The sequence below is a fragment of the Hesperophylax consimilis genome, chromosome 3, assembly GCF_061612785.1.
Source record: "Hesperophylax consimilis isolate HC1 chromosome 3, BYU_Hcon_1.0, whole genome shotgun sequence".
NCBI lineage: Eukaryota > Metazoa > Arthropoda > Insecta > Trichoptera > Limnephilidae > Hesperophylax > Hesperophylax consimilis.
The window spans coordinates 37,783,008-37,808,648 of record NC_142838.1 but is presented as its reverse complement, the minus strand read 5'-3'; the positions used below and the strand labels follow the sequence as shown (position 1 = coordinate 37,808,648).

The 25,641-nt window shown below is 35.4% G+C and overlaps 1 protein-coding gene across 3 annotated transcripts in view; it reads left to right on the top strand.

Annotated features, from left to right (window-relative positions):
- LOC149425431 (uncharacterized) overlaps positions 1-25,641 on the top strand; it is a 93,139-nt gene that overhangs the window by 22,028 nt on the left and 45,470 nt on the right. For all 3 annotated transcript variants that reach the window (XM_089650642.1, XM_089650643.1, XM_089650644.1), the window contains exons 2-4: positions 21,389-21,507; positions 22,394-22,546; positions 25,086-25,192. In XM_089650642.1, the coding sequence (XP_089506768.1) occupies positions 21,389-21,507; positions 22,394-22,546; positions 25,086-25,192 (379 nt within the window). The remainder of the gene's footprint in view (positions 1-21,388; positions 21,508-22,393; positions 22,547-25,085; positions 25,193-25,641) is intronic.

Genomic DNA, 25,641 nt, shown 5'->3' with positions numbered 1-25,641 from the left:
TATTAGGGGAAAGAATGATACAGGATTTTCCAATAAGAGGTGTTATTTTGAATAGCCCGCTATTTCTATAGATGTTACTTTTCAAGCTGTCATTTTATGACATTTGACGACAAGTAGAAACTACGCCATTAATAAAAATGGATCGATACACGCTTCAAAAACTCATTGAAATTATTAAAATTCACTTGAGTGAATCAAATGCAAACCATCTTGATTGATGAGGCCCATTTCCACCTCGGTGGCTTCGTCAACAATCAAAATTGAGGCAACTGGGGCTCGGAAAACCCAAGAGTTATTGTTGAAAAGCCTCTCTATCCTCAATGTGTGACTGTTTGGTGCAGTTTATGGTCCGGCGGAGTCATCGGACCTTACTTTTTCGAAAATGAGGCTTGAGCAACAGTTACGGTGAATGGATTGCGCTATCGAGAGATGATTAATGATTTTTTATGGCCGGAATTGGATGGTATTGATCTGGACAACGTTTACTTTCAACAAGACGGCGCTACGTGCCACACAAGCAACGAAACCATTGATCTTTTACGATTGAATATCAAAATAACACCTCTTATTGGAAAACCCTGTATAATACTGTTTATTGTTTACATTATAAATAAAATCATTATTCCCGTGATTATTTAATTGTGACAGGAAATAGGTATTAAGTAGGTACATAAAAGCTTAATTAAGCTTGATATTATTGCATTATAAACTGGACAATATTTCCGCGAGCCGAGCCGCGAATTATAGCACAGGAACGAAGTAACCGCAAACACCCTTATACGCTCTATGTTTCATTAGTTAGAAGTCAAGTGGAATATAATTCACGTATCTGATCCCCTTTGTATAAATTATAAAGTTCATTCAAACAATGAACAAACGAACGAGTTCAGCACAAATTTCTTAGATATTTAAATTTTCAGGTCAAAATTCCTATCGACTATATTGATTATGTCAGTTTGATGAATCAATAGCATCTAATAACACTGTCTGACAGGAGAATTATGTCAGACCTGATTGCATTAAGAGTAATTAACAGCTTAGTTGACAGCCCTGCCATCGTCGCCAATATTCATGTTCCATAAATCGTTCCAGTTCCAGTAGCATTCCAATTCCATGTAGCGACTTGGAACACAAGACAAAATTTAATATTTTTCTGCAATACAATCCCAACCAACTATCAGAAAAACTAAAAAAAATAACCAATAGGATGCATGATCTAGGCAACAAGTTTGGGGGTAGGTACTATTGATATATATTTATTGACACCATTTTTCTAGAATTAGCGTAATCTATACCAGCACTTCGTTGAATCCTGCAAGTTATAGTAGCGTTGGTAATGTAATTTCGACTACCATAATACGGACATGTGTCTAGTGTGGTAGTCGAAAAGCATGTAAAAAAACTGTATTCAAATATATTTTATGAATAAAGAAAAAAAAAGTTCTAGTGATTAGACTTATACAAGGGTCCGTTGATTAAATGGCGCTAACTTCAGAAGGTGATTATACATGATGGTAGAAGTAAAAAAGATTTACTATTAACTATTTTCGATATTCCAATGTTTATTTTTCCATAAAAAATATTTTTTCTTTGAAGATTATTTATTTTTCCATACAAAAAATTCAACTTTTTAACCTAAAAACTACCCTAAAAGATTGGAATTTCGAAATTATCTTTTTTTCTTCTAAAAATCATGTAGAATAAAAAATGAAATAAAATTATTATTAAACAAAACTAAATACGAACAAAGAAATGACGTACCAAAGTCATTACTATACAATTCTGTAAATTTATTATCTGTTCGTGCTTTATTGTGGCTTAAAATTGCGAGTCAGCATACATCTCAATCTGAACATAATAAAATAGTGACACATGTTCATAATACAAGACTAATTGCAAACGATGGACTTGTAGTTCCCAGATACCTGAATAAATACGGTCAAAGAACTCTAGAATACCTCGTTCCAATAATTTACAACAACTTACCAAACTCAATAAAAAGCTGTGAATTGACTCACAGAAGGAAATGTATGTTAAAAAAATGGTTAGGTATGTGAAAGAATTTTTTTGTACTAATGTAATTATGTGTATATTTTATGTAAGTACTTGTTAAAATTGTATATGTATTTAAAAAGTAATTGTTAAAAGAACCCATTGACAAACTGATATCAATCAGTTTAACGGGACTTAATTGTAAAAAAATGTATTTTTGAAAGTTAATAAATAAAAAAATAAAAAACGCACTTTAACCCCGGACACCCTGTATGTAGTATTGTTCTAGTTTCTATTGTATTTTATGTTACTTTTACATGTTTCACTAATATTATGCAAATGTGAATGGTAGCAGAAGACATGGCACGATCAACTGAATCAGATAGAGAGATACTCGAGTCGGGCCATGTTCAGAGTCAGAATAATAGAAGATGTATGAGACGATGTATGAATGTGAATGAGGCAAGAAGTGCGTGCCAAGACCGAGTTGTTTGGCGGTCCGTCCTCTCTGCCAAAGATTAATCGAAAATTCAATGTAAGATAAGATTATTTGAATCCGTACACATTCCTGTCTGCATCTTTAGCCGTCACTGAATTTCGCCGATGTTTCGGTTTTTGCTGACGAGGTTGAAATAGTAGTTGTTTGTTTGAATTCGCGTGCGAGATGGTTTCATTATGTATTGCCAAATTTTTTAAAACTTACAAAAATAATTACGTAGTTACCCGCTGTCTGCGTCATAGCTGTGATGCTCCCCGCAGATTCACGAAGAAAGATTGTCATATTTTTGTTTCGTGCCAATTCGCACCTCAAGACAAAGAAAATCATGTTGTCTATTAGTAATTAAATGCGTACAACAACTAATTAAATCTAATTCATTGACTGAGCGTAGCGAATTCCTGTTTTAATTTTAAATATTAAAACATGCAAAATGTGCTTCATCGGTTCAATAATAACTAAATGGTTGATTGGCTTGGGAAGGGTGGAGTCTGAAAAACTATTGAATAATGTCGCTTAAAATTTTACATGGTTACCTATTAATGGCTCATTTATTAAATACTTGATATATATATTCAATTTTGATAAAAAAAACAACACTTAAATTTTACATAATTAATTTTTAGCAATTTTAACAGCTTTTGGTTCCTTAGAACGGGCATTCTGCCTAGCTAGGAACTAATATCGACCTAAAATTCATAATAACACTTGTACTTATTTTTAATATACGTATACAGTTATTGCATTATTATTATCTTGTCATTTTTGATATACACATGTATCTACTGTAATGTGATAAATAAATAAAAAAAATAATTAAAATCGACTGTAAATATGTTTGTGTGTTCTGTTTCCGATACTACTTTTTTTATACCCCAGAGTTCGCATGAGCGTGAATTCTAATCGGTATAATTAATATTATTGTACCTACCTACCTGTCTGAAAAAAATTTTAAACGAAGAATATTGTCATTGAGATACCACTGGTGTTTCTTTGGAAAAATTGTGTAATTCCTTACTAGAAACAAAATAAAATAAAATGTTACAGATAATATTTGTGATTTATGATTAAGTAGGTAGGTATTTAAGAACCTACTTACAAATCTTATAGTTTTAGAGGAAATTTCGGTTAAGCGAGGTCTCCGGTCACATTACTTTTGCGAAGGTCCGAAAAAGGCAAGTACGTTATTTATATTTTAGTAAACATTTTAATACCAGGAATTACCTATGACCGTTAATAAATAATAAAACATTAATGAAATTCATTAAAGATTTATAATATTTATTATTTAGTAATTATTAAATATAATTTATTTATTACTCACTAATTTATTTTCTATTTTATTATATTATGTATCATAATACAATTATGTCATTCCGTCTGCACGTGGAAGTAACAAATTCACAATGAAAATTTTATTTATCGTCTGGCAGAATTTATATGCAGGAATTTGTATTAGGGGGCCGACAGACGTAGCTATAAAAGATCAAAAGTTATTTGGCTTGGCGTATTTCGGCATATCGCTCGCCATACATTTCAATTGGAAATGTACGGCGAGCGATATGCCGAAATACGCCAAGCCAAATATCTTTTGATCTTTTATAGCTACGTCTGTCGGCACCATTAAAATTTTATTGAGCTCGATGCATAGAACGTAGAGACGAATATTATGTTGTTCTATCAAAGGCACAACAAAGGTAGATATTTTCTTTTGTAAGATCGATTGTTGGTACCTACCTAGTAGGTGAATTTTTATTTTTTATTATGTGTCATTTCACACAATACATAATGAATGTATTTGTGACTTTAGCCGTCTTTTATTTATTTATTTATTAACGGACATCGTTCAAATTACAAAATAATAACACGAATACAGTAAAATGAAAAATACAGGATTAGACAAAGGTACATGAAAGCAAAGACATAAGACAGATATAATATAAGAAAATAAAGTGACAAGTCGAATCAAGTCAAGACTGCGACGTGGGTCAGGACCACGGGACACTTATAATATTCCGTCACTTGTTTAGCGAACGGCAAAAATAATTCAGACTTATCCCAAAAAAGTTAAGGTTTTGACTTGAGTAGACCAGTCTACACATTCTGGACAATGGTGAATAATATCCATAATTTGTCGAATGATGGTTGAGGAAGAGCAGTTCATTATTTCTGAGTATGTGCGAGGGGATATTGAAGGGAATGAGTTGCGGTAGAGTAGGTGAATCAATAATACCATTTATTATTTTGAAGAAGCAAATGAGGTAATTTCTTTCCCGACGGACTTCCAAAGGAGAGAGGTATAGAGTTAGTTCAATTTCATCATATGAGTATTTGCCTTTTTCTAAACCTAGCCTCTTAGCAATCCCTCTTAAGAACCGATGTTGAACAGATTCAATGCGTCGAATGTGGACAGCATAAAAAGGAGACCAAATAACACAAGCATATTCAAGATGGGGGCGAACCAAGGAGCAGTAAAGAGTTCTAAGGGTATTTACGTTTTTGAAGTCCGAAGTGATTCTAGTGATGAAACCAAGTAGTTTGAGGGATTTATTAAAGATTGCAGTTACGTGAACCCGAAAAGAAAGCTTGCTATCGAAAGAGACACCAAGGTCTTTAATAGATGTTACAGTTGTTAAGCAAATATTATTAATTATTTATTTTTTTTGGTAAACTAATGTTTAAGACAAGATTTTTTATCCATAGCACAAAGGGTAACAATTATTTTTATAAGCAATAATTATTAGCCTGAAACACTCATCCACATTGAAAAATCTCCTGATAAAAGATAAATGATGCCAACGGGACTTGAATCCGTGTCCTTTCGATTTCCGGTCGACAGCTCTGACCACTGAGCTATGGCGGCTTATCTCTTATCCATATAAGATAAGAGATACATATAAGATAAGAGATAAGCCGCCATAGCTCAGTGTTCAGAGCTGTCGACCGGCAATCGAAAGGACACGGGTTCAAGTCCCGTTGGCGTCATGTATCTTTTATCAGGAGATTTTTCAATGTGGATGAGTGTTTCAGGCTAATAATTATTGCTTATAAAAATAAATATTATTAAGTTTGTATTCGAAGACAATCGTTTTTTTTATATATAGAAGGACATAATTTTGCATTTATCGACATTTAGTTTTAAACAATTAATTTTACACCAATCATAGAAAGAGTCGATATCCGATTGTAAAATAAGGCAGTCATCGTGATTTTTTATTATTTTTAGAATCTTACTGTCGTCCGCAAAAAGCCAAAAGCGTGTATGAGAAAAAATACTAATAATGTCGTTTATAAATAAGTTAAAAAGAAGCGGCGCTAGAGGTGCTCCTTGAGGTACGCCGGACGTTACTTCAATAATAGTAGACACAAAGTTGTTTAATTCAACTCTTTGTTTTCTATTGCTTGTAAGAATTAAAGAAGGATAGCAAGGGGTTTCTAATACAGATAGCATATAGTTTGGCCATAAGGATTGAGTGGTTTACTTTGTCGAAAGCTTTAGAGAAGTCGGTATATAGAACATCTATTTGTGGGTTATCTCCTAGGCCATTGACGATGGAATTGGTAAAGGATAGTAAGTTAGTAGTAGTAGATTTAGCAGATCTAAAATCCATGCTGTTCCTCGATCAGTACGTTTATAAAGATAGGTGTGATTTTCTTCGTGATTATTGACTCAAATATTTTAGGAATATGGGATAGTATCGATATGGGTCTATAGTTTTCTACATTCGACTTATTGCCTGATTTGAAAATAAGTCTGATATAAGAAACTTTCCAGGAGTCCGGAAAAGTGGCAGATGATATTGACAAGTTATATAACAAACAAATTGGCTTAGATATAGTAAATTTAATTCCTTCAGTAATATTTCTGGAATATCATCAGGACCAGTGCTTGTTTTGCTGGGGAGATTTTTTAAGGAGTTAAAGACATCTATGAGTGTGATTTGGCAATTATTTAAATCAATACCATTAGTATAGTTGAGTGGAGGGATAGTGCCAGGGCCGTATTTGTACTTTTCACAAGTATAGGCCACTTCGTTTGCGCCGCCCCCTACCCCCTTCTTGGAAATTGCCACCGATAATATCTATTATCAAAAAAATTAAGAAAAAAAAAAAAAAAAAAACACACAATCACTCATTTTTAGGCTGGTGACACACAATTTTAAAAATAAATATTCAAATGTAGGAAGTAGGTATTCAAAAATAAAATAAACAAACGAATTAGTACAATTTAATTTAATTAGTCAAATTTAATAAAAAGAATTACAATTTTTTTCGGGTTTTTTTATTGACAAAATCATCTATAATATCTTCATAGCTAATAGTATTCATTAAGTCTGCTTCAACATTACACAGAGATTGTTTCCTCAAAAACTTAAAAAGATTCAGTAATGATGTCAATTCAGGTTTCTCTGCCGTCTTATTAGAGGAAATGTGACTACAAAAGTGTACACATTCCTGAACTAAATCGTCTTCTAAATCATTACAGTAATATTGCACAAGAGACTGAGCTTTTTCTGAGACTCTTTATGTTGAAAGTTCACTCATTCTTGTTAAAAATGAAAAATTTTCTTTAAAAATTATATATGCACCATGTCTTCTCTCTAATTCAGCTCTCAGTCTGTCCAGAATTACCAAAAAGGTGTCGACTCTGAAAGATTCTCTGGAAGTTGTTTCAATTTCCTCATTTGATGCTTCTTCTATGAAGTTTTTTTCTCTTAGGATTCCTCTTACTCTTAATGTCGCCCTGATATTGCTTAAGTGCGCTCATTTCAATTACACTTTTTTCGAAAAAATCAAAGTTTTCTCGCTCTGCTATTGTAAATTCGAGAAGAGATCCATAAAGATCAGATACCGTCAGTACATCAACAGATGAGTTCTGAATCTGAGCACTCACTTTATTTAATCTATCCAAAATACGATCATAAATGCCGTTTCCAGTTTTTCCAATTTAAGGCGAATTCCCTTTGCTTCAATTCGTGGGATGGGTTTCTGTGTAGCATCATTTTCAATCATTTTTAAAACCGTAAGTACTTCATCCCAGGAATCTCTTACACTTTGACAGGCATCTGCTCTTGCTGACCAACGTGTGAGGTTTACTCTCTTCAGCGTCTTTCGTTTTCCTATTTCATTGGCCAATTTTTTTCCAACGATCGGTTGACTTCACAAAGAAAGTATATACCTCTTCCAGCAACATGAAGAAGTGACAGGCTTCTGTACAAGACTCAGTGGCCGAGGTTCCCACCAAATTCAATGAATGAGCTGCACAAGGGACGAACATGGCAAGTGGTGCTTGTTCTTGAATTTTGGCTTGTAAACCATTATAAATTCCTGACATGTTCGAGGCATTATCATATGACTGACCCCGGCAGTCTTCTAGATTTATGTTCAACTTTTCTAGCTCTGAAGTAATGGCATCAAACATATCTTGAGCCTTGTGTCCTACAGAAGGTAAGAATTTAAGAAATCTCTCACATGGCTCTCCATTATTTAAAACATATCTAATCACAAGTGTCAGTTGATAATAATAATAACATAGCATTTATATAGCGCAGTTTTGTGTTGTTTCACTTCAAGTGCTATATACGTGTGCTGCATCCGGTCTAGAGTCTACAATTAATTGACACAAGTATACACACGAAACTGCCGCTTTGCACTGCAGGCCGGCCCGGCGCGCGCGTGATACGGTATATTATGTGTTCGTACGGGCGCGGGCGGGTAGCGGGGTGACTGTTCATCACATCACCCGCCCCCGATCCGCCGCCACCCTTTACCCTTGCCTACCGTGCAGTAATATAAATATAAGTAACTATCTAACTAAAGTACTAGGAATTAGCGCCTTTAAAAATGATATTTATCGTCTAGTAGTTATAAAACTCTGTCTATCCACAGGGACTTTTTTGTTTCTAATCGCATACACGGCTTACCAAAGCGAGCGAGTGCCGCCCCCTGAACTCTGCCGCCCCTAGGCCGCGGCCGATAAGGCCTATTGACAAATCCAGGACTGGATAGTGCACGAGGTATCAGAGTAGACGGAGGAGAAGTGTTCAGCGAAAAGGTTAGCAATGTCGAGACCGTTGGTAGCATGATTTTCATTTAAGAACATACTTGGAGGGAGATCATTATCATCAGTACGTTTTTGTTTCACAAATTTCCAGAATTGTTTAGGATTAAGATTTAATTGTGTCTCAGTGAGTTCGATGTAGGATTTGTAGCACCTAACAGATTCAATTTTGGATAGTTCTCTTAGTTGAGAAAATTTTTGATAATACGCTAAGTTGTTCGTACATTTGAATAATTTGTGTATTTTCTTTTTCTCGATTATCAACTTCTTTTTTTATTTCTTTTTGTGTATTACAGACTGTGTGTCCATTTACAATACACATGTAACATTAACTACATATAGATGATACGAAACAATGAAAGAAAAAAAGAATAGAAATAACAAGTTATAAATAGTGATTTTTGGCATTGACATGCCTCTTGAATTCTTCAAGGCTACTATTAAAAATATCGATAGTCTTGGAAGCGTTGTTTAACAGCGCCATACCTCGTGTCATGCTATGCCGAGCCAGTACGTCCGTTCTGCCACGTGGGATACATAGCAGATCATAGTGCCGTCCCTGGCTGTAGCTGTTCGGTACGAACAACTTATAGCATTCCAGAAAGTATGGGCTATCTATTAAGTTATTAAGAATTTTGTACGCCGTTACTGCAAGGGCCCCACTCCTCCTCGAGTGGAGACTTTGGTAGCGCGTTTCGGCAAGCAAATATTCGTGATGCTTGAATCGCGGGTACTCTCCGTGCATTCTCAAATACATGTATCTCAAAAACTTTTTTTGAATCTGTTATAATTTTTCAATGTATTTTTGTTGTTATGGGGCCCATACAGCAGAGGCGTATTCAATTTTAGACCTTATAATGCAGTTGTACAAAGTCATCATTGGCTCGGGATTGGAAAATTGAATTGAATAGTTTCATGCTGAACCAAATGGGAAACTTAGGCTGGGAATAAGTTCCCTTAGGTACAAATAAGTCTATAGCATTAGTTATACATTCGTTGAATTTAAATGTAGCATCGTTAATATTGATGTTTGATTCAAGAAATGTCCAGTCAGTTTGGGCGAGATATCTGTTCATGCTAGTATAGTCACCTTTGTTAAATTTGTAGTGGTATGTAACCGTTGATTTTAAGGTAACATTTTTGAAAAGATTAGTGAAGTTGATATCGAGTGGTGGGTGATATTTATCTATTGGTAGTAATGAGTCCGAAGCTTCACTTACACAAACGCTAGGCGTGTTAGTAAAGATCAGGTCAAGACAGTAACCTTGACAGTTATGGATCGAGTTTAGTTGGAACATGTTCAAGTAGGCAAATAGATTAATTATTAGAAGCTTGAAGAGAATAAATAGCCAAGAAATAGCCTTTTATGAATAAATAGCCAGGTACTTCGCAACCTTTCTATTTCACATCTCCTTCTCCTCCCACTCCCCCCTCACAACATACCACAGTTATTGAGGATACCATAGTCCCACTGGCTCCTAATGGTTGGAAGCAGTTGGCACTCTTGTGCGGTATTCACATAAAAGAAAAAAATCCAATTTTCTCGAGAAATTTACCTACTTAGTACTTCAGAAATTTAAGTACTTCCTATTACCTACACCTACAACCTAACAGAATCCCAAATCATCAACGCCAATTTAATATTTTGATAAGGAGAATCCATTGTAACAGAATCAAGGGAGATATACCACAACCATTATGAAATAGCGCGCACAAAAGCGTCGCCAACATCGTTCACCCGTACTTCTGCAAATCGCATCGCCCCACCTTTTTTCTATCTACACACCAAACGCATAACTTTCATTGGCTCTGCCGCTTTGACAGTCCCTGCAGTTTGGTCGTGGCACGTTTATGTGCCATATCTACATTGGTTTCTATTATCAATGGGCAAATCCTTAGAGCCACTATATATATATAAATATATCATATATGTATCCGAAAGAAAAGTAGGTATGTAGGGGCTTACTCTTGAAAATTCAGGTCACCGGTGGTCAACTGGAAATAAAAATACACCAAAGCTGACCTTTGTTGCATTTAGTCACTTTGCCAACAGACCACTGCCAAGTCAACGCAAATAACTGGCGATATTTACGAGATACGGATACTTGACAGAAAACCGCCACAAATTGGTTGTATTTTCGTATTCCTAACAACTCTGCTCTATTACGTTAATGACTCTATTACTTTCTGATCACCGTTGTGGTATTTATTTTCGCACTACATGCAGAGTTATTAGTTTGGAATCTGCTCTTCAACTTCAGTGAGATAATAAAATCACTCAAGAAATATATATTTAACCCCGCCTGGTATTTCGGGAAATCTCTGAAGATAGAACCTATCAACGAACTGGAGTGCTTTTTAAAGTGATTTTCAAAAATAGTTCGATGTCAGTCGTAACTCCTGACGTCACCCCCCTTATTTATAAACATTGTGCAAATGTTAAGCGGCGCGTATGGTCGGAATAACGAATAGCTTGACTTATTTATTTACTTGCTTCTTATTTTTGACTGTCCTAAAACGGGAAACCTTCCTAATTGGACAGTCAAAAGCTTCCTTCCATATAATGTAATGTATCTTTTCAAAATAAATAAATAAAATATTATCACGTTCCATGTAGGTATAGTCAAAACCAAAGATATTAGAAGAACGAGATATGCTATGTTGGCCGCCGGACCATAGGCGGAGTACTACCTAATTAGGGTACTTTGAACGGTATCGGGGGATTAGTCATCGAACTACGGTAGTGGATAGTCGTGCTCTGTGTTTGACGAATTGCCTACCTGCTGTCGCGGACTTCGTACAGATAAGAAATTATTGTTACATTTTTGTTTTCTATTATTTGTTTGTTATATTTAGGTTTTGAAATTCGTGTGTACAGTCAATCAAATAGACTGTATTATTGTTTTTTTTGTTAATTAATTGATAAATATGGAGGAAGATGAAGATCGACCTCCTGACCCCGAGTCCATATTTAATATTGGAGATGAGTATGAATCGGATGTTTCTATAATACTCCCTTCCAGAAAACGAAGACCATCGCTCTGTCTTAATGTACCTCCCAAAATTAAACCTTCGCAATCCGATGAAACCTCAAACCCTAAGGAAATTCGTAAGGATACCATATTATCAGAATCTAAAAATACTGAACTAAGTTAATCCCCATCCTCCTCGGCTCCATTCATTGTCAATGTCCAAAGTACTGAACAAGGAAAAATTATTCATCCTCTGGATTTCGGGAAATTCATTTTTAGTTCAAAAAACAATAACCTTGGCATAGTTAACGGATCTATTAAGCCGGAAGGCCGCTATAAGTTATCCCTAGAATTTAAATCCGCAAACTTTGCAAATGAATTTGTCCAAAAAATTGATACGCTTTCACACCACAAATTTAAAGCTTATATTCCAACTTACAACCTTACTAGAATGGGCCGAGTGAGAGGTATACCAACCGATCTCTCAGAATCTGAAATTGTTGATGCACTTAATGATTCTCAAGTGACCCCTAAGGTTTTAAAAGCACGTAGATTAAATTACAAAGATACATCTAATGGAACCACTACATGGAAACCCTCACAATCGGTTGTTATTACTTTTGAAGGCCAAACTTTGCCATCTCGGGTATTTATTTATTACAACGCACTCCCTGTGGAAGTATATAAATTCCCGACGATACAGTGTTTTAACTGCTGCCGTTTCGGACACTCTAAACCCATATGTCGTTCCCCTCCACGTTGTTTTCATTGCGGAGAGGACCACCCCTTTGATCTTTGCCAAAAATCATCGAATGATCCACGTTGCATTAACTGCAAGGGAAATCATACAGCGGTTAGTGTGGCCTGTCCAGAATTGACCAGACAAAGGAATATTAAACAATCAATGGCTTCAGACAACATTTCCTATTTCCAGGCATCAAAATTATTCCCACCTGCAATAAAATCGTTTGCAGAGGTAACATCTACCTCAATTCCTTGCAATCTATCTTACTCTAAATCTCCTCCATCATCTTCTCACAGGGAAACAATTTTTATACCACTAAAACCAAAACCAAAATTTATTGCTTCTATTGATAAAAATCAACATAATGATATTTTGTTTAACCCAAATGGGAATTATAAATCTCAGACACTCAATGGGAGTGCTTTAAATAGTTCCCAATCTTCCCCTAATTTAGGGAAAGTGGTGAATGAAAATTCTGCTTTCATTCAGACTTTAATTACCCTCTTAATTTCTATTCTTTCAAACAACAATAATATACCGTCCAACGCTGCCGATTGCATTAAATCTTTACTATCCTGTCTTCCTAATGTCTCCGAAACTGAACAGAATTCTTCAGTGGAATATCAGAAGTCTAATCTGTAATAAATTTGAACTTGTAAAATTACTCGATGAACATGAAATTTCAGTTGCCGCTATTTCTGAAACGTGGTTTAAACCCTCGTATCTATTTAAGATTTCGGGATATAATTGTCTTAGACATGATAGACTGGATGGTAAAGGTGGCGCTGCCTTAATCATCCATGACTCTATCCCTTTCAAACCAATCATGTTTCATACTCTCTCTAACAATTTTCAGATAGTAGCAGCTGTTGTATGTGATATTACAATACTATCAATATATGTCCCTCCCTCCACTATTTTTGATGAAAACGAATGGTCATCATTTATGTCTCAGATCCGTCCCCCGTATATGTTACTGGGCGACTTTAACGCTCATTCTACCTCTTGGGGTAGTGAATTAACGAATCGTTCTGGCCGTAATCTTTTAGATTTTATTGATTCCCATAATTTATGTATTTTAAACGACGGATCTCCAACCCGATTCACCCCCCCTCAACAAAGGAAAAGTGTTGTTGATTTATCTCTCTGTTCATCTTCGGTGATACGTAAATGTTCTTGGAACATACTTAAAGACCCCCTTTCCAGTGATCATTTCCCTATTATAATCCTCTTTCACTATCTAACCACCTCGCATTCCTTTACAATTAACAATAATTTTAAATTTAAAACGAAAGATGCGAACTGGAGATTTTTTTCTTCTGTATTAGACTCTCTTGTTCACTCTGTAAAATCTTCTCTTGGGAACATCAGAACTCAATGTGAATTATTTCCTAGTATAGTTATAAAAGCAGCAGAAAAATCCATTCCAAAGCGTAAAGTTAACATTAAAACTAAACATTCGACTCCGTGGTGGGACGAAGAATGCACTCGTGCTGTTAACTCTAGAAAAGAAGCAGTTTCCATTTACCGCAAATGCATGTCTTTTGAAAATTTCTTATCAGTAAAACGCGTCCAATCAGAAACTAAACGTATTTTGAAAAATAAAAAGCGGTCTGGATGGCGAAAATTTTGTGAAAACTTGTCTCCTGAAACTCCCCAGTCATCTGTTTGGACTAATTTAAAAAAATTCGGTTCGTCATATGCTCCGGAGCGTACCAAACATATTCCGGAGGAAATTATTATAGGTTTTGCTGATAAGATTGCCCCTTCTTCAGTTGCCAGATGTGAAGAAATGCCCTCTTTTATTTCATATCCATCTCACTCTAACTGGCTAGACTCTCCTTTCTTAGTTAGTGAACTAAAACGAGTAATTAAATCTCTTTCTGACTCTTCTCCGGGTCCTGATGGAATATTATATAGCTTCTTTAAAGCATTCTCCGACATGTCGGTTGAATATTTCTTATCCTTAATTAATAACATGTTTGAAACAGGATTTATTCCGGATGTCTGGAAAGTTCAAAAAATCCTCCCGGTTTTAAAACCAGGAAAAAATCCGTCCGAAGTCTCATCCTATCGTCCTATTGCTCTTTCGTCGTGTTTAATTAAAGTAGTGGAACATTTGATAAAGAACAGATTAGAATGGTTTGTTGAAAATCACAGTATTATCCCTCCTAATCAATACGGCTTTCGGAAAAAGAAATCTACTATGGATAATTTAAGTTTGTTAACAACAGATATCCGTATTTCTCAATCTCTTAACTCTTGTACATTGGCCACATTTCTAGATCTTTCTTCAGCTTACGACGATGTATTAATTGATGTTTTGAAGGAAAAATTAATTAAAATAAAAATCCCTATAAAATTAGCTCAATTTATTATCAACTTGCTAACAGACAGATCTATTATTATCCACTCTTCCTCAAACATATTGAAGCGCAAACTTTGGAAAGGGCTACCCCAGGGGTCTGTAATCAGTCCATTATTATTTAATATTTATATTAGTGATTTAGACATTGTAATCCCTTCGTCTATTAAGCGACTTTATTTTGCGGACGATTTTCTCATATATTTATCTCACAAAAATTTATCACATGCTGCGAAGGAATTAAATTTGGCCTTACATAATATTAAAGTTTGGATGTTGACAAATGGAATGAATTTAGCTACCTCTAAAACCAAGGTAGTGGCTTTTACTCGCAAAAGAAAACTGCCTCACTTTACAGTCTCTTTTGATAATTTCCCCCTTCAAATCGTTAAGCAAATAAAATTTCTTGGCCTGCTTTTGGACCATAAGCTTTCCTGGCTCCCGCATATTCAGAACGTTTCTGCTAAGTGTGAAAAGGGGCTTAATATGATGCGAGCTGTTTCCAGAGTATGGTGGGGATCCCATCCTACTACTCTTAAACTAATGTATAATTCCCTCGTTCGAAGTCACTTGGATTATGGCACATTTCTTTTCGACCCACTTCCTAAATATCTGGATAAGAAACTTGAAAGAATCCAATCAAAAGGGCTCAGAATGATTATTGGGGCAATGCAATCTTCTCCAATTAATGCTCTTCAGATAGAATGTGTAGATCCTCCCTTATTTTTGAGAAGACAATACCTCGCGGATAGATATATCTTCAAAGCGTTATCTTTATCGCGTCACTCATTGGAACAGAGTCTCGATCGTTTGTTCAGTATTTTGAATAACAGAAGGAGGGTAATAGATAGAGATCGGTTCCCTCTCTTACTAAAAAGTTTTCTATCATTTAGATCTCTGTCTTCTAACCTTCAAAATCTACAAGATGATCCAATCCTTCCTATTTACAGTACCCCGTTTAATGCTATTAATTTTATCCCAAGCGTAATAATTTCTGACTTCCGGACGAACATTTTATCATCAGCTAATAACTTTCAAAATGTTGAAGAACATTTTAAAAACTTTATATTTTCAAAGTTTCCTGGATTTTCCCTCATATACACAGATGGTTCCAAATCCGACCACAAAGAATGTGGCGCATCGGTATATATTCCTGAATTCAATGTTAATCTGTCTTATAAATTGCCTAAAGAAATTTCCATATTTACTGCAGAATGCTTCGCAATTGAACAAGCTTTAATTCAAATCCAACTCCTCAATATTCGTCGAGCCTTACTGTGTACTGACTCTCTAAGTGCAGTATTAAAAATTTCCTCTAATATCGTTCGAAGTCCAGAAGACTATGTTATTTGTAATATTAAAAACATCCTCGATTCTTTAAACGAATCTATGTTTGAGACAATACTGGTTTGGGTGCCTGGCCATCTAGGAATTGAGGGTAACGAGCAAGCTGATTCTCTCGCTAAACTTGGAACTGTATCTGGTTCTATTCCTTTAGATTTTAAAATTCCTGTCTCTGACGTCTTCTCTATTCTTAAATCCAACATGTCTCGTTCCTGGGAAGAAAATTGGACGATCACGAAAACTCAAACTGGATCTTTCTATGCTGGAATACAAAATCATATTCCAAGTAAACCCTGGTTCCACGGAATAAAAAAGTCCAAAAGATTTATTTCCTGTATCTCGAGAATGAGAATTGGCCACTGCTCTATAGCAACTCATTTGTTTAAAATTCGGGTACTCGAAAGTTCATTATGCCAGTGTGGTGTGGAGGATGAGACTCTTGACCATGTCTTCTTCAATTGTAAAAACCATTCTTCTTTCAAGGGCATGTATCGATTGCTTATTAAAATCACCCACCAGTCTCCCCTTAGTATTCCATATTTGCTGTCTCTCAACAACTCTCGCGTATATTCTATTCTTTATAAGTTTATAGATTTGAATGACTTTAATATATGATATGTCCAGTCCCCTTATAGATAATTCACATCAGTTTAACCATATATCTTAACCCAATCGGCACAAAGCACTCTCTTTAGGGTGAATTGCCTAATACAAAAAAAAAAAAAAACGGTATCGGGACGTGTACGCACAGAAATCTGTTCTATGTATTAGTGCGGATACCTTAGCGTAAGCGAAGGTGTGCAGTAGTATTGGTGAACAAAACCGGCGACACTCGGCAAAACAATTCCACACAGTATGAACTGCTCATAGCACATCTCGTTCTTCTAATATCTTTGGTCAAAACGAATTTAAGGCCGGATTAACTACTATACCAACGTGGGAACGGTATTCCCAACAAAGCTATTCCAAATTTTATGCATAGTTCTGAGATCATAGTAATGAAAACAGATGCATCGAAAACTTCATTTTCGGTGTAGAAACAATTTTTTTTTTAATATAGGGTTTTCCAATAAGAGGTGTTATTTTGAATAGCCCGCTATTTCGGTAGATGTTACTTTTGAAGCTGTCATTTTTTGACATTTGACAAGTAGAAACTACGCCATTAATAAAAATGGAACGATACACGCTTCAACAACGCATTGAAATTATTAAAATTCACTATTATTAATTATTAGAATTCCATCGAAAAATCATCTTGAGTGATGAGGCCCATTTCCACCTCGGTGGCTTCGTCAACAAGCAAAATTGTCGCATCTGGGGCTCGGAAAACCCAAGAGTTATTGTTGAAAAGCCTCTCTATCTTCAACGTGTGACTGTTTGGTGCGGTTTATGGTCCGGAGTCATTGGACCTTACTTTTTAGAAAATGAGGCTAGAGCAACAGTTACGGTAAATAGATTGCGCTATCGAGAGATGATTAATGATTTTTTATGGCCGGAATTGGATTAAAATGTGCATAGTCTAGGTCAGGGATGATCAACCTTTATGACTAATTTCTTTTTCTATAAGCCATTAGTCCAGCAGTCGATTTTTAGCATTCTGGAATATAAAATAATAAAAAAAACACTTTCCATTTCGAGCGGCTGATTAAAAAAAAACAGACACAAGTTAACAATTGTAACGTCATTGCGCGAAGCCCTTTCGTATTTAGTAATAATTACATATTTTGAAAACGTAAAATTTTTTAATAATGTCACCGGAAATCCTAACTACTGTTATTAAAAAATAAGTATAATCGTAAATGCCTGTTATTTGGCTATTTCTCTAATTGTGGTACCAATAAAATCACATCAAAAACACGCAGAAACTACGCGGAATCTAACTAGATTTCGAGTTGCGTAGGTACGCTTATTTTATTCAGGAAAAAAATAGCTCTTGTAAAGTATTTCACTCCCTGAATAGGTACAGGTGATTTAGCAGAACGCAATGTCGAAAAGTTTGTAGGTAACACTTTTCGGAATTTAGAAAAATTCCAAGGTTTTTATAATTGGTACTAGGGAGGAGCCGTGATAAATCACAAAATAGTCTGAAATTTAGTAACTAAATAACGCTTTCTTAAAAATGGAAAAAAAGCGCAGTGGCTTGAAAAACATGATGTACTTGTCAAGATTGAGATTAACCATCGACATCTTATGTGCTGTAGAATATTATATTCTAAAAAATTCTGATAAAATCGCAAACTACCAATGGGTAGTTTAGACAAGTAGTTATTATTTTTAGTTACTATTATTTTATGAAATGCTTCCAATTTGTAATGTCATTAAATCTATTGGATCGTAAATAGATAAAAGTAGGTACCTACTCTCAAAATTCTGAGTAAGCAAATTGTTAATGTTTCGAGGTAGGTAGGTACACGATTCAACTAAAACCGCCCAAGTAGGTACCTACACTTAGGTACTTCAGTATTTTATATGGCAACTGAATTCATAATTATTGCCATTCGCCGTGGAGATATCGCAAGCAATATCAACAAGTAATGAATTTGGAAGCTGGACGGGAGAATAAACACATCCCCGCTAATGTTTCAGCAGCTTTGCATAATACCCAGCGCGTCTCTCAGTGACTGGCCATGTGTTTGTAAACATACGTTTCTCAGCAGATGTTCTGGAAAACTGCTATTATTTTTCTTCTTTCATCGGAATTTGGCCCAAGGGTGTTTAGTTCATGAAATATGATTTCTTCGGATATTATTAGGTGTTTTTATCAATACCTAAAATAAACATTATGAAATTGATTCACCGAACAAAATATTTTTGTAAGAAAGTAGTTATCCCTAATATTATGTATACATTGCGATTGAGAGTGGTACCGCGAAATTTCAGGAGGTGTCTTATTCATTAAATTTAAAGATACTTCCTAATGAAGTGTTTCAAACAGAGCAATTATTCTACTTTTCAAATAACAACAATAATTATTTCAAAGTTGAATCGTGCTCCTAGCTTTCTTTACCCGCCTTTTATGTATGTAGGTACCTAAACATCAGTCGTAAGGTTCTGGTCAGACAAACAGATTTCGCATTTAGAGAGCCACTAAGCCTCTGATAAACAAGCAGCTTTTCACAACAATTTCTTGTTAGAAAGTTATTTCCGTCAAAATTTCCGCATTGCCGGCAAGACTGCGCAAGATAAGCGTGTATGTATTGCCTATTCTTATCGGCGCATTGCCCTGTCATAACGGTGAGTTTGCTCGTTTACCGAAACTACGACAAAACCACGACAATCTTACGCAATCTTTACCGACAATATAGAAATCTTTTGAATACGTTTGTCATGATTCAATGAATTGTTTGCAGTTTCTTTCAATACGATATCCTCAGAATTAGACAATTTTCAATTATTCCATGCAAATTACGTCAACAATGATACACATAATTTCGCGGGACTAATGTTCAAGTTCAAGATGGTTATCGTTTATCACACAAAAAACTTTCGAGTGACATTTTTTCACATCTCCCTTTAATACCTTAATAATCCTAGGTCGTAGATATCTCATCGCGGTCTGGTCCAAAAAAACATTAAAAATAAATTTTGTATAATACCAACCATACGTCAGACATGATAGTGTTCACCTCTTTGTCTGTATAGCAAAAAGAAAGAAAGGAGATAGTTTTGGGACAAAATTTAAAGTGACCCACGGTAGGTACATAAAAAAGCTTCTCATTTGTACGCTAGATGACACTGGAACGAATCGAAAAATGTACGAATCTGCACAAATATAAAAATTAATTAATAATCGGGTAGTTTGTTAAATCTCTTTTAATGTTAATACTATTGCAGCATATTTTTTGGAGGTCATTGACCAAACGACCTACCTAGAAAAGCCGCCACTGAGCGTAATATGTCTAAGGCTTAACACAGGGACATCCCTAGCATGGAGGGTGAAATAATAGGTGAATATCGAAATTCTTTCTGGAGCGGATAATCAATTTCATGGAGCATATGAGTCGAAAGGTATTATCTAAATGGGTGACCTCCGTTATCAGTTTTATTTTAAGAAAATGTATTGATCACTCTTCTGCGAATGGTCTGTTCAGTGTAGGTATCTAGTGAAGTCATTTGCTGCTTAAATTTTTCTACTCCCTACTGTGAGTGGTTTATTTATGTCTCTACTTTTACCGGCTAAAATCAAAGTGGTGCTTTCAAATAAATAAAAAATGTAAATATGCCTCTCAGAATGATGGTTCCATTTAAATCTTGAATTTCTTGATCTCTTTCCTAAATCTATATAAATAAAAATGTCTGTTTGTTCATAATCTTAAATCTCCGAAAGTTCTTTGCCGATTGCTTTGAAATTTTTACACAACGTTCCATTTGAATACGCGTGTGTTTTTATATAGATGTGACCTGTGACAGGTAAAAACAAGCTTTTTTGAAAAACTGCGCCAACTGTTGGACGTAATAGCAACACGCGCTCTTACAATTGGTTCCCTATCTGCACAGACAGACAGAGAACCAGCACCGCGTGGCGGGGCACAGCTAGTGTTTCAATACATATCACAACCACATACATTTTTGAGGAAATGCTGAATACAAATGTGGAAAAAACTTGTATTGCTTTTTTTTCATCTTTCCAAATAAATGTTATCTCTAAATAGTATAAAATAAAGTCGCTATCCACAAATGTTTGTTTGTGCGCTTAGTTCTTCTACGGATTCTACTTGTAACGGATTTTTATAGAGTTTTCACCATCGTTTAGAGAATTTCTTCCGGAAGGTTTATAAATACAATCCAAGATCCGAGCTACGCCGGGCACATATCAGCCTGTAAATTATAAACGTTACCTTTATGAACACAACTAATTAAATGACTTTAGCCATTTTTGGTGACTAGATCTGAATAGCCCGGTATTTCCAGGGCAAGGATTGAGCCGAACGGCGCCTGGCACGAGCAAACTCTGCGCCCATTGTCAAAACCAGTAGACGCCTCTGTAATCAATAATATTAGGATGATTTGTGCATTTATGTAGCTCCGTTTTTATGAAAAATAATATCAAGGGCGATGTTTAGGACTGTTAGGTGTTAGGTATTATTAGCGCCTTGGCGCTTTGGTAATTCGGCGCCCGGAGTGGACTGCACCAATTAGCCGGCCCTGGGTATTTCCTAACCTACCCCTCCGCTCCCTCCAGCCTCACAACATACCCCAATCTAGGAAGACGTAGTCCCGCTGGCTTCAAACGGATGGGAGTATTTGGGACTATTGTTCGGTATTCACATTAACCTTTGAAATGCCTAGCCGACCTTCAGATTATCAATTTGATACGCTGGCGCTTAACGGATATAAATTTTTCGTATCCAATGGATACTGTGGTGCTTAAGAAGTAAAAAAAAATGGGTTTGAAAAAATTATTTGTTTCCAGGAGTCGTGATGGAGAACGCAGTCCAAGCAAGGAGCCCGGTGTGCGAGGCTGGGTTTCCAGCCAGAACCTTAATCAGGACTCGCACGCCAAAACAGATAAGACTGAACCTTTCAACACAGGTAAAACAATATCAATCATCTCATCTTGCAACTTGCAACCTTCGTATTTTATGTATCGGTGTTACAATATTCATCTCCATCTGAATATCAAATAGTTTACAGATATCTCAAGCAAATATATGTTGTAACCAAAAACTTTACCACATTTTGAACCATGGTTAAGATTTTCAGTTTCTAAGGTACAATGGTTCGGAATAGTTTATGTACCTGTTTGTCAAACTCTACTATGATTTTTCCTTATCTTAGTTTGTATGACATCTGTTTTCCCTACTGATCGCATTGTCAAACTGGTTTGAAACATTAGGCTCTGCCACATGTACGCTTCGGAGCGGTGGTACCACGCCCCACTCCAGGCCGCCGCGCAGTAAGTCCGAAAGTAAGGTAACGGTTTGCAGCGCAGTCCATTGTGAACAAGCGGCGGCCTGGAGCGGCGCATGGTACCGCCTCTCCGAAGTGTACGTGTTGCAGAGTCTAATGCCACACTAAACTTATGCTTAGCTTAAGCTCTCAGAATCTTATATCATGTCTGGTTTGAAACAGATTTAAAAAGAAATGCATTTAAGCAATATTTTGCTTGAGATAGTAAGGTTGGGTATAATTGCACAATTTTTTTGTAACTTTGATGTTGTATTAATCTCTTTGAATAGGTGTTTTAGCTTTGTCGTACTATGTACTTATTAGTTATAAACACTCTGCAAGGTGCTACATATATTTTATATCATACTTTGTATTTTCCTTTTAAAATCTTTTCACAAATAAATTTAACATAATACATTCTGTTGGTACATATTATGTAGAATTTATTTTTTTATTAAAACACAACTCAGTTCTATCACTACAAAACATTGTCACGATTGTTACTCAGGTAGAGTTTGTTTGAAAGCAGGGTTTGGACGAACAAGTTCATCTTGGACGTCGACTCCTGACCTCGGTGGCATCAGTGATGACACGAAGGCGGTGACCTTCAGCTTGACTCTACCAAAAAAACGACCCACCCCAGTCGACACGGGACAGCACACAGTCCATGCTACCCTCACCGGTAATTTTACTTTAAGAAAGCAAATGCCCCTGAGTTCCTCTCTCCCTTCAGATAACGGACGGAATGGGTTGTGAAATAATCCGTTTGTCTATTTAAGGAAATCAAGTTTTGACCTTAACTGATGTACATATTCAGAGAAGTATTGGAATGGTAATATTATGAATTACTTACACCTTATTAATGGCATGGAATCAAAGAAATCTTCTGATAAGTTGCTTGCAAGTATGATGATTATTTGTACCCGTTCTAATTGATTTTTGACATGTTATGAATTGAATGAGTTGCAGCATGAAAAGTGATTTTGTATAATTAACATACAATGTAATGGGATGGAACATCGTTTGTGCATGCCTAGCATATGTACTGTATACTGTAAATTTCTTTGCTTTCCGTTTACTTAATAAGAAACGAAGAGTTTTAATATTTATTGATCAGAAAACTTTCATGTTTGTTAACAATTTCCTAGTCTCACGGTAGGCGGAGCCAAATCGATCCGTCACTCTAATACAGTCATGATATTCATACCCTGACAAAAATAACAAAAACATTATTCAATCCACATAATACATGGAACAATTCCAATACCCCTCCAAAGATTAAACACCACCCTGTACATATTTATTGTGATTTCTTTTTAATACATCTATTTGAATATAGATTTTGTTTGCAAGAATGAAATGCAATCTTGGAAGTGGAAATTAACCCACTTTCCGACATCCGATCGATCTGAAACTCGGAATAAAGAATCTTTCTCGATGACAATGCATTCTGTAAACTTTTGGTAGCAATCACGCATTTCCCTAAAAATAAAATGTATGTATTTTTAAATTCATCAATTAATAAATATAGATGTATTATGGTAATAACAATTTTTTGTTTTGATTTTTTATCTAGGTACCTATTAATTTATTTCTTTTGCTGCTCAACTGAGCCACACATTTTTTTTTCTTACGTTAACCGACACAGGCGACGTCTTCTTTGGGGATGCTGTAAGGAGGGTCTTTTTAAGATTAGGAAGTTCTGGGAAGGAAATAGGTATAAGGGTTGGGTGGGAATCTAAGGATCAGCGTGTCCTGGAGTGACGGACGTATAATCTAAACCTAGGCGCTAGGCGATAGGTCAAGAGACACCGTTTTGAGAGGTCATTGGTTGGTTATCCAATAAATGTTTCCCAGGGCGGCGGTATCCAAATCCGGACTATTCTGGTTACTTCAAAACCTGTTGTGGTATTAATTTGAAAATATTCTCACTTTTTAAATTCTTATTTATTATTGGCAATCAATAATATCATAATAATTAACCATTCCAAGCCAAAAAAGGGTGTCGGTGACAAGTTGCTACTCTGGAGAGCTAAAACAGCTAAAATTTTTCTTTATGTAAATATCAATTTAAAGCAATATTTTTTTTACTAATATACTGTACTTAATGACATAAATATTCAATATAATTATGTACATATTTAAATGCACAAATTTTTTTTTACAAAAATATTCCAAAAAGTTGTGATTTATCAGTAATATTAAAATTTAGGTGATAAATTTCAACAAGGAATATATCACATTGTTTTCATCTGTGGAAAATCATAGTCTACAGAAACATAAAGAAAAATAAATTTTATTACCGTATTTCAACGATTTATTCTAAACGAATATTTGAAAATATGCGTGCATCAATAATTTTTTTTCAACAAAATTTTAAGAGACTGACGTTTGATTTTGAGATGATACAGGGATAGATAGATCACCAGCACACATTTGAAATGATAGCCCGGATTCAGTCAGATCAAACCAGTACTGATTAATTTGAAATGTTTAAAGAATAACATACTGCTCTGTACAGGATGTCTAAAATTATCCTTGTTTAAAAAACTTTTTGCTTTCTACCGCTGTTTAAAAAGTTCATACAGGAGGATAGGAGTCTAAACTTTTCACAAAATAAGAATTTAAGACCTGAAAACTTATAAAAATATGTACTGGGTTATAGATATAATCATACCGCTGGTAGCACTTTGTTATCTATCCCTCTTTTTCATAAACAACGCATAAAGAAGGGTTACAACATAGCTCTCAGTGGCAGGAGAAGAGTAGGTATTACACACTGAACAAACATTACACACTAAAAATGCCTTCCATGTAGATTTGAATGGAAATCAATGTCACCACTGACTTGGTACATTGGTCTAGTACCCTACATTTGATCGAAATGTAAATTTCATCATGACGATGAAACACAGTTTTTGCATATGAAATTTAAGCAAAGAGTGGTCAGACTTTTGGATCATGAAACGCACCCACATTGCATTTTGTAGTGTATGGAGTATTGTCGTGCCTTTAGGTGATCTATGTACTGGTATTTATTGGCGAGCTGTTGTAACAAAAGAGGCACACAACCTACGTACGTCGTCGCAAACATGCTATCTCGCTTGCACTCATATGCATTCGCACAGACATCACATATTTCTTGTGTTCTTCTTTATTCTATGGTATTATGTGTAAAATGTTGCATATTACAATTTGTTAATTTAGTTACATATTTACAGAATTACCAAGTGTGATCACGTTAAGAAGGCCGGGAGGGACACCCCCTCCCACTCCCACCCACCTGATGATCAACAAAAGTGATTCTTTAGCGGAAAGAGTGAGAAAGGTAGGTACCTACTTTCGGATTTGTATTATTTATTACTACACTAGTGCAGACCCATGAAATTTATGGGATATTATGATGAGGAACAGCAGTAAATTTTTTAATTTTTTTAAATCAATAATGACCTAATAGCTTAAATACTTAGTTCTAAACTCTGGTAAAATATTTTTTTTTTCGGTGCTCTAAAAACGCACCAAATCTCTGCACGTGACCCGTAATGTCACTAGTCTCAAAAAGCCTACTTTTTTTTTCAACCGTTGCTGTACTTTGTATGGGAGTTGAGACGTTTTTATTTTTAAGATTACCCGCTTTTAACATCAAAGAACTCTCGATAAAATGTTAGCATCTCATCACTAATGTTATCATATTGAATCAAAGTGCAACCATTACCAATAACATAATATTGTTTATAATATATTATAAACAATTTACTGGTTTAAAAACCTGCATTA